The sequence below is a fragment of the Rana temporaria genome, chromosome 11, assembly GCF_905171775.1.
Source record: "Rana temporaria chromosome 11, aRanTem1.1, whole genome shotgun sequence".
Lineage (NCBI taxonomy): Eukaryota > Metazoa > Chordata > Amphibia > Anura > Ranidae > Rana > Rana temporaria.
In genome coordinates, this window is record NC_053499.1 from 60531091 (window position 1) to 60549058 (window position 17968).

Below are 17968 nucleotides of genomic sequence, written 5' to 3' on the forward strand. Positions count from 1 at the left end.
CAGCCGCCTGGGAGCGCACTGCCGCCTAGAGCGCCCGGCCGCTGGTTTCCCTACTCCCTGTCTCCGTGTTATGTAAGTGTTGGGTCACGGGTGCCGTGCTGTATAATGCAGGGGATGCTGCCCGGCGCCTCTGCAGTATGTTACATGTACTCAGGCAGGCAACCGTAGTATCATTAGAGGCGCAGCGCCGCGCTGGAGGATATGTCCTGAGTCTTCCGACGGAACAAAAGCGACTCTATGATTAGATCAGTGACCTGACTGTGTCTCTGGTCTCTTCCAGTACTGCCAGCGCTGCCCATACATGATTCAGGGACTGAGAGTTGTGACTCGTATACCGAGTCTAGTCATGTGACCCCTGAGCCCTGTGACCGTCATTTGTAGAGGCCAGCTCTCCCTCCCGGTATTCTGTCGCCTGTCCTGTGTGTACAGTGGCAGCGTCGCTCACATGCAGGACATGCTAGTATAGCCAAATGGAGAAGTTGGTGATTGGTGACAGCTGGAGGCATCGAGGCAGGATTTGTGCTGGACAGAGTCATCGGATGCAGACAGCAGAGCAGAGCCCCAGTGAGTGACTAAACTTGAAGTACACTGTATTACTGTATAAGACAGTGTATAGACTCAGACTCCTGACATGTGTGATGTCATTATTGTAACAAGCACATTGCCTGAATGTAAGGGTCCCTCTCCTCCTCCTCTCCCCTCTCATCCTCCCCCTCTCGTCACCCCTTCTCCCCCTCTCCTCACTCCCCCCTGCCACCTCTCCTCTCCCCCCTCTCCACTGCCCCCTCTCCTCTCCCTCCTCTCTCTCTCCTCTCTCTCTCCTCTCCCCCTCTCCCCACCTCACCTCTCCCCCCTCTCCTCTCCCTCCTCTCTCTCTCTCTCTCCTCTCCCCCCTCTCCCCACCTCACCTCTCCCCCTCTCCTCTCCCCCCTCTCCTCTCTCCCCCTTCTCTCTTCTCTCCCCCTTCTCCTCTCCTCTCCCCCTCTCCTCTCATCCTCCCCCTCTCCTCACTCCCCCCTGCCACCTCTCCTCTCCCCCCTCTCCTCTCCCTCCTCTCTCTCTCCTCTCCCCCTCTCCCCACCTCACCTCTCCCCCTCTCCTCTCTCCCCCTTCTCTCTTCTCTCCCCCTTCTCCTCTCCTCTCCCCCCTCTCCTCTCCTCTCATCCTCCCCCTCTCCTCACTCCCCCCTGCCACCTCTCCTCTCCCCCCTCTCCTCTGCCCCCTCTCCTCTCTCTCCTCCCCCTCCTCTCTCTCTCTCCTCTCCCCCTCTCCCCACCTCACCTCTCCTCTCTCCTATCCCCCCTCTCCTCTCTTATCTCCCCCCTCTCCTCTCTTCTCTCCCCCTTCTCTCTTCTCTCCCCCTTCTCCTCTCCTCTCCCCCCTCTCCTCTCCTCCCCCTCTCCTCACTCCCCCCTGCCACCTCTCATCTGCCCCCTCTCCTCTCCCCCCTCTCCTCTGCCTCCTCTCTCCCTCTCCTCTCCCCCTCTCCTCTCTCCTATAGCCCCTCTCCTCTCTTCTCTCCCCTCTCTCATCCTTCCCCTCTTGTCTCCCCTTCTCCCCCTCTCCTCACTCCCCCCTGCCACCTCTCGTCTGCCCCCTCTCCTCCCTCTCCTCCCCCTTCTCTCTCTCTCTCTCTCTCTCTCTCTCTCTCTCTCTCTCTCTCTCTCTCTCTCTCTCTCTCTCTCTCTCTCTCTCTCTCTCTCTCCTCCCCCCTCCCCCCTCCCCCTCTTCTATCTTCTCTCCCCCCTCTCCTCTCCCCCCTCTCCTCTCTTCTCCCCTCCTCTCCTCCCCTATCCTCCCAACTCTCCTCCCTCTCCTCTCCCCTCCTCCTCCTTCCCCACCCCTCCTCTTCTCCTCCTCCTCCTCCTCCTCCTCTCCCCTCTCCTCCTTCTCCCCCTCCTCCTTCTGCCCCCTCTCCCCTCCCCTCTCCTATCTCCCCTCTCCTATTCCCCCTCTCCTCTCTTCTCTTCCCCCTCTCCCCCTTCCCCTCTCCCCCTTCTCCCCCTCTCGTCTCCCCTTCTCCCCCCTCTCCTCTCCCCCCTCTCCTCACCCCTCCCCCTCTCCTCTCCCCCTCTCCTCACCTCTCTCCCCTCCCCCACCCCCCCCTCTCCTCTCTTCTCTCCTCCCTCTCCTCTCCCCCTCTCCTCCCCCTCTCCTCTCCCCCTCTCCTCTCCCCCTCTCCTCTCCTCCCCCCCTCTCCTCTCCCCCCTCTCCTCTCCCCCTCTCCTCTCCTCTGCCCCCTCTCCTCTCTTCCCCCTCCCCTCCTCTCTCCCCCCACCTCTCCTCCCCCCTCTCCTCTCCCCCCTCCCCTGCTCTCCCCTCCTCCTCCTTTCCCACCCCTCCTCTTCTCCTCCTCCCCGTCTCCTCTCCTCCTTCTCCCCCCTCTCCTCCTCCCCCTCCTGGGGTTGGGGGTTGAGCCAGGGGGCGGCAAAATGAGGTTTCGCCTAGGGTGTCTAAAATCCTTGCACCAGCCCTGTATATATATGCATATGTGTTCTGCAGTGGTTTCCTGGGCTGCTTTCAACTGATCCATAGGTGTAGAGCAGTACACCCGTGGGTTACCTGCACTGAGCCATAGAATTCTATTACCTGCGAGTTTGGTTTGCTTTCTGAAAGTGCATTACACCTACAGGATATATTAGAAGTCTGTGGCAAAGTGCAGCTAATAAGCAGCAAAGCAACAGGTGAATTCAGTAGTAGAGTCACCTGGAAAGGGAGGTACTAGAACCGGGCCAGGTAGGAGAGGGATGCAAGGTTGTGGTTGCGCACCCCTGCACACAGCTCCGGTCCTTTGAGGGGCAGTCATACCGCTGATGTGGATTGTGATGGTCTACGGCAGTGGTGGCCCGGGGGCCACATGTGGCCCGCGACCTCCTGCTCTGGAATGGCGGGTTGTCAAGCCCAAATCTCAGGTTTCCGGCCCGCCATACCGCAGCATCAGTGTTGTGAATGAAGCTGGTGGTGGAGGAAGAAAGCCGCTGTGGGGCAGAGCCCCGTAAGCCAATGCGTCCTCTACAGCGCCGGCTTTTGCCACAGGCAAAGAGTCGATGGCAAAGTTCAGCTAACCCGCAGGATAGACACAGGTGCACTACGCTGCACCCGCGGGGTGAGTAAACCGCAGCACATCAGTGTGAAAGCAGTCTTGGGCTCTTTTAACACAATCAGCCCGACCAAATGGGACCCTCAATCCACCGATATAGAGCGTCAAGATGTCCGTTTACGCCCGCCTACCTCCAATCCGAAAAACAGAAGGGAATTCATCCCCTTTCACCTGGGCGGATCAGAGGGCCTATAGAGTAGCCGTGACCTGTCATCCGCACCCTCCGCTCATTGTGGCCCGCGACTGGTTACCAATTTGCTTAAGTGGCCCTCACTCTTGAAAAGGTTGGGCACCCCTGGTCTACGGGGACCCAATACACTTTTTGTGTGAGAAAAATAAAAAGGAGCAATCCATTTAGTTTTCACCTTCTAAAGTGCTTGTCATTCCAGTTTTTATTCCCTTTCCATATTTTGGAGAGGGGCTTTGTAATGACATTGTCATCTTCGTGTGTGTTTCTGTTCATTTACAATTTAAAATGAAATCTGTACTAGACAGGTGTTTGTTCTTTGGAGTATTGGAATATCTTCCTCTCTCAAATCCGTCATGTTCATTCAGCAGCTATAAATGAAGCTTTCCCAGAATCCTTTGTTGGCTGCATTTCAGCAGCCCTAACCAAGCCTCTCACTGAATCAGCAGATTTGTGTTTCAGAGCAAAATTAAAAGGTATGGATACTATCTGGCATTGCACAGCACTTGTATGTTTACAGTGTCTTTACTATCAAATTGTCAGTGTGGTTTGCATGGCTTTGTTTTTCTGAATTGGTGATCTTTGCAGCTCTGCTTAGTGTCAGAGGCAGTGTGTGTTTACAGTATGTGTTTATAGTTGGTATCTGTCCTCAGGTCTAGGTCAAATCTCAGGTTGTAAGGATTTGTGCAAGAAAATCTTTGTGTACAGAGAATGAGCAAAAATTCCACAAGATGTCCTATTTTGTGGATTTTAAAATATTGTTCTTATTTAGACATATAATTTAGTTTGGTATTCAGAATCTGCAGTTAAAATGCAGTTTTTTGTGTTTTTTTAGTATTATGTGGACCGCTGAACATGGTATATAATGTGACTGCAACAGCACTGTCCCTCAAAATGTATTTAAAATGTTTTATGTTTGTTTGTTTCACACTACAGCGACATGAAAGTTGGCACGACTTTGCAAGGCAGCTTCAAGGCAATTTCGAGTCGCCTCCAGGACAGGCGACTTTGCCAGTGGCCAATCAAACAATCAGCTCTGTGGGAGGGAGGGGTTTGCCTGAGAAAACTATTTTCTCTTCCTGTAAAGTTGCTTCAGTTAAGACACTGATCTGACTTTGGTGGCAACTTCCATTGAAATCAATGGGTATGAGTCGCCTTGAAGTAGTACAGGAACCTTTTCTGAAGTCGGAGCAACTTCAGTAGCGGTGTGCATTAAAGGGGTTGTAAAGGTTTTTTATTTTCTAAATAGGTTCCTTTTAAGCTAGTGCATTGTTGGTTCACTTACCTTTTTCATTCGATTTCCCTTCTAAATGTTTTTTTTCTTTGTTTTCTTTGTCTGAATTTCTTTCTTCCTGTTCCTCCTTAGTAAGCTGTTCTGACTGACTTTCCACCACTCGGATGATGGTGGAAAGCTTACTGAGGAGAAACAGGAAGTGAGAAATTCAGACAAAGAACAAAAACATTTAAAAGGGAAATGGAAGGAAAAGGTAAGTGAACCAACAATGCACTAGCTTAAAGGAACCTATTTAGAAAATAAAAAACGAACCTTTACAACGGCTCTCATTCACTTTAATTTCTCATGTCGCGCGACTTGGGCGGCACAAGTTGGATCCCAAGTCGCGGTAGTGTGAACTAAACACTGAGCCCACTGTGCTAAAAGTTTGTTGAGGGTAAACCGTATCATACAAAACTGAACCACTTTATCGTGGAACCCCAGCAAAAGATTTTTCTACTTTTGGATAAAATGATTATAAGCTGTGTCAGGCTGGGAATATGTGTGTCCTCACTGGGAAGTCCCACAATGGGAATATGTGTATTGGTGGACAGGGGACATTTTTCTAGTAGGGGCAAAGAAAATAATGTCCCTATGGAGAAGCTAACCTCCTCCTATGTGGTATAATTTATTTTTGTTGATTCTGTTTATAGATCCCTTTATTATTCCACTTTCTGTAACGGACCAAGCTATCCATTCCCAATCCTCTTCCAAGTACCTGCAATCCAGCAGTGCATGTGCAGCTCTGTGTATGTTCTAAAAAAGATTGCAAACAATTAGAGCTGGTTCACACAGGGGCGACCTGTCAGGCGACTCAGCCGCCTGACAAGTCGCGGTCCGCAGTAGTCAATGGAACCGTTCTAATAGGAGCGACGCAAGTCGCTCTGACTTAGAAAAAGGTTCCTGTATGACAGGGCTCGACAAATCCCGGGCACCAGGTCGCCATGGCGACTAGAAATGGGGTCCTGGCGACTTGGCTTGAAATGGGGGCAAAAAAAAAATGTTTTTTTTTTGTTTTTTTTTGTGAGCTGGCGCCATCTGGTGGTGAGCCGTTGGTATTACAAATTATTACCACCAGATGTGTAAGCTGGCGCCATCTGGTGGTGGCCGTTGGTATTACAAGTTAAGCATTACAAGTTAAACAGCAATTCTAATGTCATTTTTCACTATTTTCACTGCCATCTTCTTCCCTCTAATTAGAACCCCCAAACATTATATATATTTTTTATCCTAACACCCTAGAGAATAAAATGGCGATCGTTGCAATACTTTCTGTCACGCCGTATTTGCGCAGCGGTCTTACAAGCGCACTTTTTTGGGAAAAAATTACACTTTTTTTTAATTAAAAAATAAAACAGTAAAGTTATCCCCATTTTTTTTTATATTATGAAAGATAATGTTACGCCGAGTAAATTCATACCCAACATGTCACGCTTTAAAATTGCGTCCGCTCGTGGAATGCCGACAAACTTTTACCCTTTAAAATCTTCATAGGCAACGTTTAAAAAAATCTACAGGTTGCATGTTTTGAGTTACAGAGGAGGTCTAGGAATAGAATTATTGCTCTCGCTCTACTAATACCTCACATGTGTGGTTTAAACACCGTTTACATATGCAGGCGCTGCTCACGTATGTGTTCGCTTCTGCGCGCAAGCTCGTCGGGACGGGGCGCGTTTTCTGGCTCCTAACTTTTTTAGCTGGCTCCTAGATTCCAAGCAAATTTGTCAAACCCTGCAGTGTACTACTTTGGGGGCGATTCTGGGCGACTTGCATTGACTTCAATACAGAAGTCATTTTGCAAGTTGCCTCTCAAGTCGCCTTTATTTCCTATTTTTATAAGGACATGTATTGTGGTGTGTGAGGCCTTGTGAATTAACCTTTGCAGATATTGTTTATGGTCACTGAAGATTTGACACTTAGTGTTTTTTGTTTTTTTAGCACTATCCAGACACATTTGTATCGCTACAAAATATTAGGTAGTGAATGGCTAGCATTTCCCTAATGTACATGCATTTGTTCTATACAATATTATGAGTATGTGTCTATTCACGTTGTAAATATGCTGTGTATTCTAAACAATTGTTAATTTATTCCCTGTGTCACAGAATTGATACCATGTAAACAAAGAAAATCCTGATTCACTCAAGAAACAAAGACTACAAAGATGTCTACAAAAGCTCCCATCTACCTGAAAAGAGGAAGCCGTAAAGGAAAACTAAGAGATGTGCTTTCTCCAGATATGATCAGTCCCCCTCTTGGAGACTTTAGACACACTATTCATATTGGCAGTGGGGAAGGAGATGTTTTTGGGGATGTTTCCTTCCTGCAGGGTAAATTCCATCTCCTGCCTCAATCGCATCCTGGATCCTCCACCTCCTCTTCACCTGATGCAACCCCACCGCTCTCCCATTCAGAGGTGTCATCTCCTATCCTAAAGAACGCCATCTCACTTCCTGCTATAGGCGAGCCACAAGCACTTTCCCTTCTGCAGGCTCCTCCACCAAAGCCACCAAGACTTCATCTCGAAGAGAAAAGTAGGAGCCCAATCACAGAGATGGCTCCTTGTGGAGGATTTACAGCAGAGGGAAGGGAAGAAAGGTTTCTTGCTCATGCCGGCTCTCTGCTTTCCCTACATGTGGATTTGGGGCCTTCCATCTTGGATGATGTGCTGCAAATAATGAAAAAGGAGTAAAGACAGATGGGCACCTTTTGGGCTACATCAAAAATTCTAAAACTATTTTTTTATAAGTATTTTAGTTTTACACACTACAAAATGTCTTAGTTTTCTAAGTGGACACAAACAAGCCAATGCTGCCTAATAAGTATTTATACAGTGTTTATACTGTATATACTGATGCTGAGCATCTACACGCTGTATAGTTTTGGGACCTTTACTGGAAGTAAACAGCATTCCATAAGGAATATTTACATTATACCTATAGAGTGGTACACCCTATTCTTAACTATTCAAAGCATATACAGATTTCTTTGTTACTAAGCAGGGTCATTCTTTAGTGCCTTCTTGCCAGAAAATGTCACTTTATTTTTATTTTTTATTTCTTTTATTCTTTTTATGATCAAAAGCTGTAAATTGTTTATTGGACCAAATACAGAACAATATTTAATGTTGGATGTCATTTATTTGTGCTAAGCTATGAAATGTATTTTGGGGGACTTATTTGAAAATGCAAAAAACGATTTAGATGTTTTTTTCCTCTTATTTCCAGAGTATTCATTTTTGAATCCCAAATAAATGAAACACAGATGACAAGCATTAAAACATCTACTGTGTTTGAAATTGTCACCTTTTTTCATGTTTTTGTGAACATTAAAGGGGTTGCAAACCCTGTGCATTAAGGTGAAAAAACTTCTGGCACTGACCTGCCCCCCAGCAGGTCTTGGCTCTTGATTTGATAGATTGAGCAGTATTAATCCCCAAAGCAAACCTTTATTATATTGCAGCTTACCAATTCTTCTATATCATGGCTGCATTCATTTTTATTTTTATCTGGTGTTGTGGCAACTAAATCTGTTGTTTTTTCAAAAGAACAAGATCTCTTGCAGTTACCGGAATGAGACAAACTGTTTAACATTGACAGGCGTGGTTACAATGATCAGCTTTTATTTATGGGAAAACTTTTATGCCAAACGTAAAAAAAATCTGTTACTGTAAATGCTTATAAAGTATAGCCTGGAGTGTGGCTTCAATTTGTTGAAGTACTTTAAATCTCCTAGAATATTTATTGCTCCCCCTACCCTCAGACTAACAATGCTGCTGTCCAAATCTGCCCCATATGCTTCAAACAGAGTGAAAGCTTTCTAATACAGGAGCTGCTGTCCAGATCATCGGGTAAAACAGGCAGTGAAAAAAAGGCTAAAAAATAAAGATGCCACCATATCTAATGATTGATAAGCTGTATTTGTTATATAGGGGGGGGGGGGGGGGGTTAATACCACTTCAAAGATTGATTGGCCCAAAAGCTTGGCCATGCACTAGTAGAATTCTTTGTTTCAGAGACACTCATGTACATTTTTAATTATTAGTGGACTCAAATTGACATTTGTTCTCAACCACATTGGAGACTTGGCAATGTTGCAGCTGTAGACTAACCCCCCCTCCCTCTTCAGAGCGGTTTCAAAATTATTTATCCAGCTATAAAAGTTCTTTATAGCAGCTCTGCTACAGCAACATCTAATGCCTTGCTAGAATGAGCACTTTAAAGAGAAGTATGAGGCTTTAAAAAAAAAAAAAAAAACCTACATGCTCACCTAGGCGAATGCTGTATCTGTCCCTCTACAGCATGGGTCTTCAAACTATGGCCCTCCAGTTGTTCAGGAACTACAATTCCCATCATGCCTAGTCATGTCTGTGAATGTCAGTGTGTTACAATGCCTCATGGGATGTGTAGTTCCGCAACAGCTGGAGGGCCGTAGTTTGAGGATCCCTGCTCTACAGCCTCTAAGACCAAGATCTGAGTGATTTAAGGGACTGTTGATTGCTTGGTTCTCATTCTTCAGTGAGCAGATAGCTGCCAGTCATCGGCTCTCTGCTCTGCCCCTCCAGCGCTCACTGGAGCGCCAGGCTGTGCAGGGAGCAAAAGTGCCTGACTCAGTGTGTCAGCGGTGCACTGAGAGGCTAAAGCAGCTGGGTGGATCCTGACATTAAAGTTGGGATCTCTCCAGAGTCTGGACCGGTTGAGTGACATCATCCGACAGCGGACTCTAGCTGTGGAACGCATGAGTGCAGAACATAGTACACTCCTGTGACCCACGGGTTCCTTTAAAATGTGAAGCTACATTGTTGTTAAGCAGACAAAGGGGTACATATTCACTTTCACCTTCTTTCCCAGTGATGCTGCAGAAAGTGAGAGAAAAGTCTCTTGGAAGTAAGGGGAAATCCCCTCTTAGACAGAACAGGTATACCTATTTGATGACTCGCTCTCTATTCTTGTTCCATTGACAACTGTACGTTTCTGGATTTCCTATCACTTTATCCCTTGGTGCCAAAGGCCACCAAGATAAACAGAGAAAATTAATGTCCCTATGAATTCATGTACATGGGATGTTTTTACAACTGCTCCTGAACGATTTAACTTGACAAATGGTAACCCATATTTAAACGTCCGTTTTGCCACATTTCCGTTTAGAGGCGTCTCCAAAAAATATATATATATTTTAAATGGACAAAAACGAAAAACGCCTATAAACAAAACGTGGGTTACCGTGTTTAGAAGCGTTTGGCGTCTGAACCAATTTTTTTGCCTTAAAAAAAAATAAAAAAAAAGGCCTATAAACGCAACTGCCTAAAAACGTCAGTAAACGAACCTGTGTACATGTACACATAGGATAACATTGTAAGAGTTCAGGGGCAGTTGAGAAAAGTGTCCAATTGCCTCTGAACGTCCGTTTAGCAGACTCAGACGACAAACAGTTTTCACATTTGCCCATTCTGTCCAAAACCGATTCAGTTTGATTTTGTTATAGTATGGGGGAAGTTCATGAATGTTATGCAGATAAAGAACTGTATTTCAATTCTTCCATTTCAGCTCCTGGTCAACTCCACCATACTGGAAATGATACAATAGACCTATTTCTAAAATTACTTTGAATAAATAATGAAAACATATAGGGCCAGATTCAGATAGGTTACGCGGATCTAAAGATCCGCTGACCTATCTGATTTACGATCCGCCGCCGCAAGTTTTTGAGGTGAGAGCTTTATTCACAAAGCACTTACCTCAAAACTTGAGGCGGCGTATCGTAAATCCCCCGGCAGAATTCAAATTCCGCGGCTAGGGGGAGTGTACTATTCAAATCAGGCGCGTCCCCGCGCCTATCGAACAGCACATGTGCCGTCCGGAAATTTTCCCAGCGTGCATTGCTCCAAATGACGTCGCAAGGACGTCATTGGTTTCGGCGTTTACGTAAATTACGTCCATCCGTATTCGCGAACAACTTACGCAAACTACGTAAAAAATTCTAATTTTGTCACGGGAACGACGGCCATACTTAACATTGGCTGCGCCTCATAGACCCAGGGGTAACTATACGCTGGAAAAAGCCGAACGCAAACAGCGTAAAAAAAAAGCGCCGGGCGGTCGTTCGTTTCTGAATTGGCGTATCTCCTCATTTGCATATTCAAAACGAAAACGAAACGCCACCTAGCGGCCGGCCTGGAATTGCAGCCTAAGATCCGACGGTGTAACACAGTTACACCTGTCGGATTTTAGGAATATCTTTGCGTAACTGATTCTCTGAATCAGTCGCATAGATACGCCCGGCAGAACTCGGAGATACGACGGCGTATCAGGAGATACACCGTCGTATCTCTTTGTGAATCTGGCCCTACGTGTATGTATATATCCTTGAAATTACATAGCCATTACACTGATCCTATGTAGCCCTTTTAATATAGGAGAAACTGAAAAAATTGATTTAAAGAGGATGTAAGCTACAAAAATGAACCACTTGCCATCCAAGCCAATTCTGGCATTTCTCTCCTACGTGTACAAATCATAATTTTTCATTTTTCTTTGCTAGAAAATTACTTGGAACCCCCAAACATTTTTAGCAGAGACTCTAGGGAATACAATGGTGGTCATTGCAATTTCACATGGCATATGCACAAACCAAACAATATTTACCCCAATTTTTTTGTATAATGTGAAAGATGATGTTACGCCGAGTAAATAGATACCAAACGTGTCACATTTTAAAATTGCTGACACCCGTGGAATGGTGCCAAATTACAGTACTTTAAAAATGTTTACTGGTTACCATTTTAGAGTTAGAGGAGGTGGTTTCAACGCTGTGTACTTATGCGGGCCCATCCTTCGTACATGTTCGCTTAATTGTGCGAGCACGCAGGAATGGGGGGCACTTGATTTTTTTTACACTTTCCAGATCCGGAAGTGATGTCATGACGTCGTTTTTAGCCTCCGAGGGTCATAGAGATGCAAATATATGGTATCACACAGGAGAGACCAGAGAAGCATCGGAGGGCAGTGGGAGAGGGGGAACATCTCCTCCCACCGCCTGTAAAAGCAATCAAGTGACTAAACAGCCACTAAGATGGCTTCTACATGTGAGGGAATTTCCGGCTGAAAAAAGATATCCGAATGATGACTGTAGCTGCAGGCATCTTCCAGATATCGCCACTCAAAGTAAATAACGTTCACCTGGGGGAAGTGGTTAACGTATTTTGCTCTTTTTGTCAGTTAAAAGCTAAACTTGAGGTAAATAGCTAAAATACATAGATGACATACAGTATCTCACAAAAGTGAGTACACCCCTCACATTTTTGTAAATATTTTAGTCTATCTTTTCATGTGACAACACTGAAGAAATTACACTTTGCTACAATGTAAAGTATTGAGTGTACAGCTTGTATAACAGTGTAAATTTGCTGTCCCCTCAAAATAACTCAACACTCAGCCATTAATGTCTAAACCGCTGCCAACAAAAGTGAGTACACCCCCTAAGTGAAAATTTCCAAATTGGGCCCAAACTGTCAATATTTTGTGTGGCCATCATTATTTTCCAGCACTGCCTTAATCCTCTTGGGCATGGAGTTCACCAGAGCTATACAGGTTGCCACTCCTCCATGACATCATTGAGCTGGTGGATGTTAGAGACCTTGCGCTCCTCCACCTTCTGATTGAGGATGCCTCACAGATGCTCAATAGGGTTTAGGTCTGGAGACATGCTTTGCTAGTCCATAACCTTTACCCTCAGCTTCTTTAGCAAGGCAGTGGTCGTCTTGGAGGTGTGTTTGTGGTCCTTATATTGGAATACTACCCTGCGGCCCAGTCCCCGAAGGGAGGGGATCATGCTCTGTTACGGTACATGTTGGCATCCTTGGTTCCCTCGATGAACTGTAGCTCCCCGGTGCCGGCAGCACTCATGCAGCCCCAGACCATGACACTCCCACCACCATGCTTGACTGTAGGCAACACACACTTGTCTTTGTACTCCACACCTTGCTGCTTCCACACGCTTGACACCATCTAAACCAAATAAGTTTATCTTGGTCTCATCAGACAACAGGACATGGTTCCAGTAATCCATGTCTTTAGTCTGCTTGTCTTCAACAAACTGCAGGCTTTCTTGTGCATCATCTTTAGAAGAGGCTTCCTTCTGGGATGACAGCCATGCAGACCAATGTGATGCAGTGTGCGGCGTATGCTTTAAACACTGACAGGCTGATGCCCCACCCCTTCAACCTTGTCAACACTCGTATGTCTTTTTCCCAATGACAACCTCTGGATATGGCGCTAAGCACGTGCATTCAACTTCTTTGGTCGACCATGGTGAGGCCTGTTCTGAGTGGAACCTGTCCTGTTAAACCGCTGTATGGTCTTGGCCACCGTGCTGCAGCTCAGTTTCAGGGTCTTGGTAATCTTTATAGCCTAGGCCATCTTTATGTAGCGCAACAATTCTTTTTGTTCAGATCCTTTAGCGTTCTTTGCCATGAGGTGCCATGTTGAACTTCCATTGACTAGTATGAGAGAGTGAGAGCGATAACACCAAATTTAACACACCTGGAACCATGTAACAATAACGAGTCACATGACATTGGGGAGGTAAAATGGCTAATTGGGACAAATTTGGACGTGTACTCACTTTTGTTGTCAGTGGTTTAGACATTAATGTGTTTTGTGTTATTTTGAGGGGACAGCAAATTGACACTGTTATACACTCACTACTTTACATTGTAGCAAAGTGTAATTTCTTCAGTGTTGTCACATGAAAAGATATAATAAAATATTTACAAGAGAATACTGTACATATATGGGGCTGTTTTACCTGCTGAAGGATATGTATTTTTTTTCCCAATGCAATTCTAAGATTTACAAAAATCTGGCCCACAGCGAAGTCCCATCTGGCAGGGCACAAGACCTGAATTCTCTGGGCTGTAGCTAAGTAACCGTTACAAGTCTTGCTGCATTGGCTGATACAGAGTTAAATTAAGGTATCTGCACTGCTTGCATTAAAAAAAAAAAATGCAATACTTTTAACTATGCAGATGTCATAGTTGTCATGTGCTTTCTTAAAACTTATCGATGTATGCAAGATATTACCCTAAATAAGTTATACTTGTTCAGCCAAGCCTTGACAAATGTTTTCTCATATTTCTGCCCATTGTAAATAACACTGGGATTCATCAGGAACAGAAGTGGAAGTTTTTGACCAGAAAAGCAGCTTTTTAGGCTGGTTTTACGTGAGTGCGAGTTGGATGTGGATTTCCCTGCATCTAATTCACATTACAGAAGAATATGCCTGTCTCTCAATGGCGGTCCTGTGCATCTATGGCTCCGATTTAGGCAAAAATTCAGGCCTGATTTGTCGCTGAAATGGAGAACAGTAAACCCAGCCTTAGGGAGATTGTGATTTATTTCATTATTTTTATTTATTTTTTAAAGAAAAAGAAAAAAAAATTAAAGGCCCTTAACCCCCTCCCATCCGCGCTATAGCCGAAAGACGGCTACAGCGCGGACCTAATTTGCTGTGGGGGCGTCCATTGACATCCTCCCGTTCTCGAGCAGCCTGCGCTCCCGTGCGGCCCGCTCTGTGATCAGCGAGTCAATGAGACTCGGCTGATCAGAGTGAGGGGTCGATCCCGACCCCTCACCACGTGATCAACTGTCAGCCAATGACAGCTGATCATGTGATGTAAACAGAGCTGGTAATCGGCTATTTTTCGTCTTGCTGGTAGCATGAGGAGAAAAAAAAGTCGATTGCCTGCTCATCTCTGCCACCTGTGCCACCTAACAGTACACAACAGTGTCACCTATCAGTGCCATCTATCATATCAGTACCGCCTCATCAGTCCCCATCAGTGCTGTCTTATCTGTGCCTATCAGTGCCCACCAATGCAGCCTATCAGTGCCGCCTCATCAGCGCATATCCATGAAGGAGAAAAATTACCCGTTTGCTAAATTTTATACCAACATTTTCCATCTTTTTTTTGTTTGTTTAACAAAAAATAAAAACTCCAGCGGTCATTAAATACTACCCCTGGGCAATTGCTATAGAAGCCTTGCATGATCTGAAGAGGTAGTGTGTCTGCACAAACCACTGTCATATGACACTGGAATGTGCAATGTAAATAATGTAGTTGTTGTTCAGGTAACTCCTGTTGTCGCGGCTTCCCAATTGTGCCTCTGTGGTGCCACCATCTTACTTGGACACTACAAGTGGCTGTTTCAGCATACATTATGTAGGCATGGTCCACTGTTGTCAACATCAGTTAACCCACCCTGAAAATTACCATGCAGCCATCGCTGGAATGCATGTAGACAGGATGTGGGAATTCAGCAGTACTGAGATGCAACAAGGCTGAAAAAGGAGTGAAAACTGAATTTATTACAGGTACTTAACATAGTGCCATTCATTTATGCAGTGCTTTACATTTTTATCAGTCCCTGCCTAATGGAGCTTACAATCGCATTCATACATACACTAGGGCCAATTTAGACAGGAGCCAATTAACCCACCAGCATGTCTTTGGAGTGTGGGAGGAAATTGAGTACAGTATTTCTCTTCTGTTCATTGAAGGACAAGGGAGAGATCTTGGATCTTGATCAATAGATTGTAGGCACAAAAAGAAAGTAAAGCCTTTCTTGTGAAAAAAAAAAAGAAAGTAAAGCCAGTTTTCTCTTTTGTTCATGGACGGACACAGCCTTAATCTTGACAAAGTGGGTATTGGCCTTCATTCATGAGTGACTAGGCAGAAACTTATAGAAAGTGTTAAACACATCACACACCATACAGTACCGCCCAGGGGGCGGTCCCGCTCCGGGGCACGCATATGACCGGTCTACAGGGCCTCTATCTGCTAATCGGCGGCCATTTTTCCTGTGGTCCACGCTGGGTTTGGCCTCAATCTGCCACTCGGCGGTCATGTTTTTGTGGTCCGCACCTTGTTTGGCCGCACCTTGTTTGGCCTCTATCGGCCACTAGGCTGCCATTTTGCCTGTGGTCCACGCTGTGTATGGCCTCGATCTGCTAATCGGCGGCCATTTTTCCTGTTCACTCTGGGTTTGGCCTCGACCTGCCGATCAGCGGCCATGTTTTTGTGGTCCGCGCCTTGTTTGGACTCTATCGGCCGCTCAACGGCCATTTTGCCTGTGCTCTGCGCTGTGTTTGACCTCTATCTGCTAATCGGCCTTCATTTTGCCTGTGGTCCACGCTGTGCTCTGGTCCACGCTGTATGTTTGCCTCTACCTGCCGCTCGGTGGCCAAGTTCTTGTGGCCCGCGGCGTTGTTTGGCCTCTATCTGCCGCTCAGTAGCCATTTGTCGCGGTATCATTTAAATCGCACAAGCTTGCAGACACACGCTGCAGAGTGGTCAGACTGACACAGTCAGCTGACAAGGAAGCAGCTCAAGTAGGCAGCGGATGGCAGCCGTACTATACTGTTCAAGGGTGGTGAGTCCTCTTGGGGGAAACCCCTTGTCTCTCTCGCAGCTATTAGGGTGGGTTGTTGTACCTTGTCTTGGAGTCCCTGTGGGTGTCAGGCGCGTGGGTCAGCATGGCGTCAGAAGCAGACACATTTTCCCCTGAAACACCTGAGCTAGCAATTGATGCCCCTGCACCCGATTTATCGGACGCTATGTCGGCAATCCTAGATTAATTTGTTGCCAAGGTAGAAGCGTGGCGTGGGAAAACGGGGTAAAAAGCGCCCGCCATCTTCTGGGGACAACTTGGATGCAGAGCCAGGTCCAGCTACGGCTCATGATCCTGACGTATCTGAGGATGTGACCAAGATCAGCCAGACAGTGAGGATGAATCCGGGTTAGCATGCAAAAAGGCTCTGGTAGGTGATCTTATTACCGCAGTGCAAGATACTCTAAAAATAGAGGAGTCTGTGGAAGCAACAGAGGCATCGGTCCCTTTTGGGTTCCGTAAGCCGACCCGCACTGCTAAGGTGTTTCCTTGTGTGTCTTATCTAGACAAACTTTTATACAAGGAGTGGGACAAACCACCAAAGGTTTTTTTTTCAGTCCCTAAAAATTTAGTGGTGTGTTACCCTCTTGAGGAGAGTTTCCTGAAAAAATGGACCTCTCCCCCAATAGTGGACCCTCCTGTGTCCAGATTAAACAAGGTAACCACGATTCCGGTAGAAGGGGATCCTGCTTTCAAGGACCCTGCGTACATGAAGGCTGAGGCGGTCACCCGCAACATATACACAATGGTGGGCTGAGCTGTGCGCCCAACGATGGTTGGAGCCCTGGTGTCTCAGACACTCAGGGACTGGGTAAAGATGCACAATGGGTTAAAGGCACGTCGGGCTCCCTCGGACGAGGTAGCTCTGGCCGACCAGTTGGTACAAGGCCTAAAATTTGTTTGTGAGCCAGCCCTGGACACTATTCCTCTGCTGGCCAGAGCCTCTCGCTATGCGGTGGTGTTACGCCGTCTACTTTGGCTAAAGTGTTGGTCGGCAGACCAATCTTTCAAGAAGGCCCTGATGGATTTGCCCTTTAAGATGCCACAGGGAGTAAGAGTACGCTGCTCCCACAATCCAAAAAGGGTAAGGAGCGACGCCGTAGTCAAGGGCCCTCCTTCTCCGCGCACAAGCGTTTTTTTCATCTGCCTAGCGCGGCAAGTAAACGATCCCAGGCCAACAAATCGCCTGCTGAGGGACAGAAGCGTCCCTGGTTTCGCAAGCCTGCGAACAATTCTACGTCCGCATGAAGGTTTGCCCCCACCCCAAATTTGCGACCCGGTGGACATCTCGGATCCCCGACCGGAGGGCGTTCGTCCAATCCTGGATCTCAGTGCCCTCAATTGCTTTTTAAAGGTACAAGGATTCCGGATGCAATCGGTTCGCTCTGTTGTCGTTGCTCTCCATCCGGGGGATTTTTTGGTGCCCTTGGACATCAGGAACGCATACTTGCATGTCCCCATATGCATCAGAGGTATCTGCGCTTTGCGGTTGGGGAAGACCACTATCAATTTGTGGCTCTCCCCTTTGGCCTGGCATGGGCACCAAGGGTGTTCACCCCCATTCTGGCTCTACTAGGACAGCATGGCATCGCTATTGTCAAGATTAAGTCTGTGTCCGTCCATGAACTCAGAGAAAAGGATTTTACAGTGAGTACAAAAATCTATTTTTCTTCTAGTGTCATGGAGTAAGGTCCTAAGATTATGGCTGGAAATCTTAGCTCCTTTTTTTGCAGGGAAATCTTATTTCTATTTTATCTTCAACAACTGAGCTGGGTGACAGGCTAGATAACCTATTTCCTTGTAGTACTCCTAGCTTAGTCAACAAGCCCTTGCTATGTGTGCATTCAGCTGCACCAGACCTATCCCAGATTGTGGCAATCTGTCAGTTATCTCATGTGGCCTAGTTGCTCTGTCCCCTCAGACTAAGAGCCCCCATGGTCCAGCGAAGGCTACCTGTCATG

The 17968-nt window shown here is 46.5% G+C and overlaps 1 protein-coding gene across 2 annotated transcripts in view; it reads left to right on the plus strand.

Annotated features, from left to right (window-relative positions):
• The window catches only part of CDC42EP2 (CDC42 effector protein 2), a 30331-nt gene extending 22487 nt beyond the window's left edge, over positions 1-7844 (plus strand). For both annotated transcript variants that reach the window (XM_040328643.1, XM_040328644.1), the window contains exon 2: positions 6666-7844. In XM_040328643.1, the coding sequence (XP_040184577.1) occupies positions 6725-7252 (528 nt within the window). In that variant the 5' untranslated portion in view covers positions 6666-6724 and the 3' untranslated portion in view covers positions 7253-7844. The remainder of the gene's footprint in view (positions 1-6665) is intronic.
• Positions 7845-17968: the final 10124 nt, after the last annotated feature.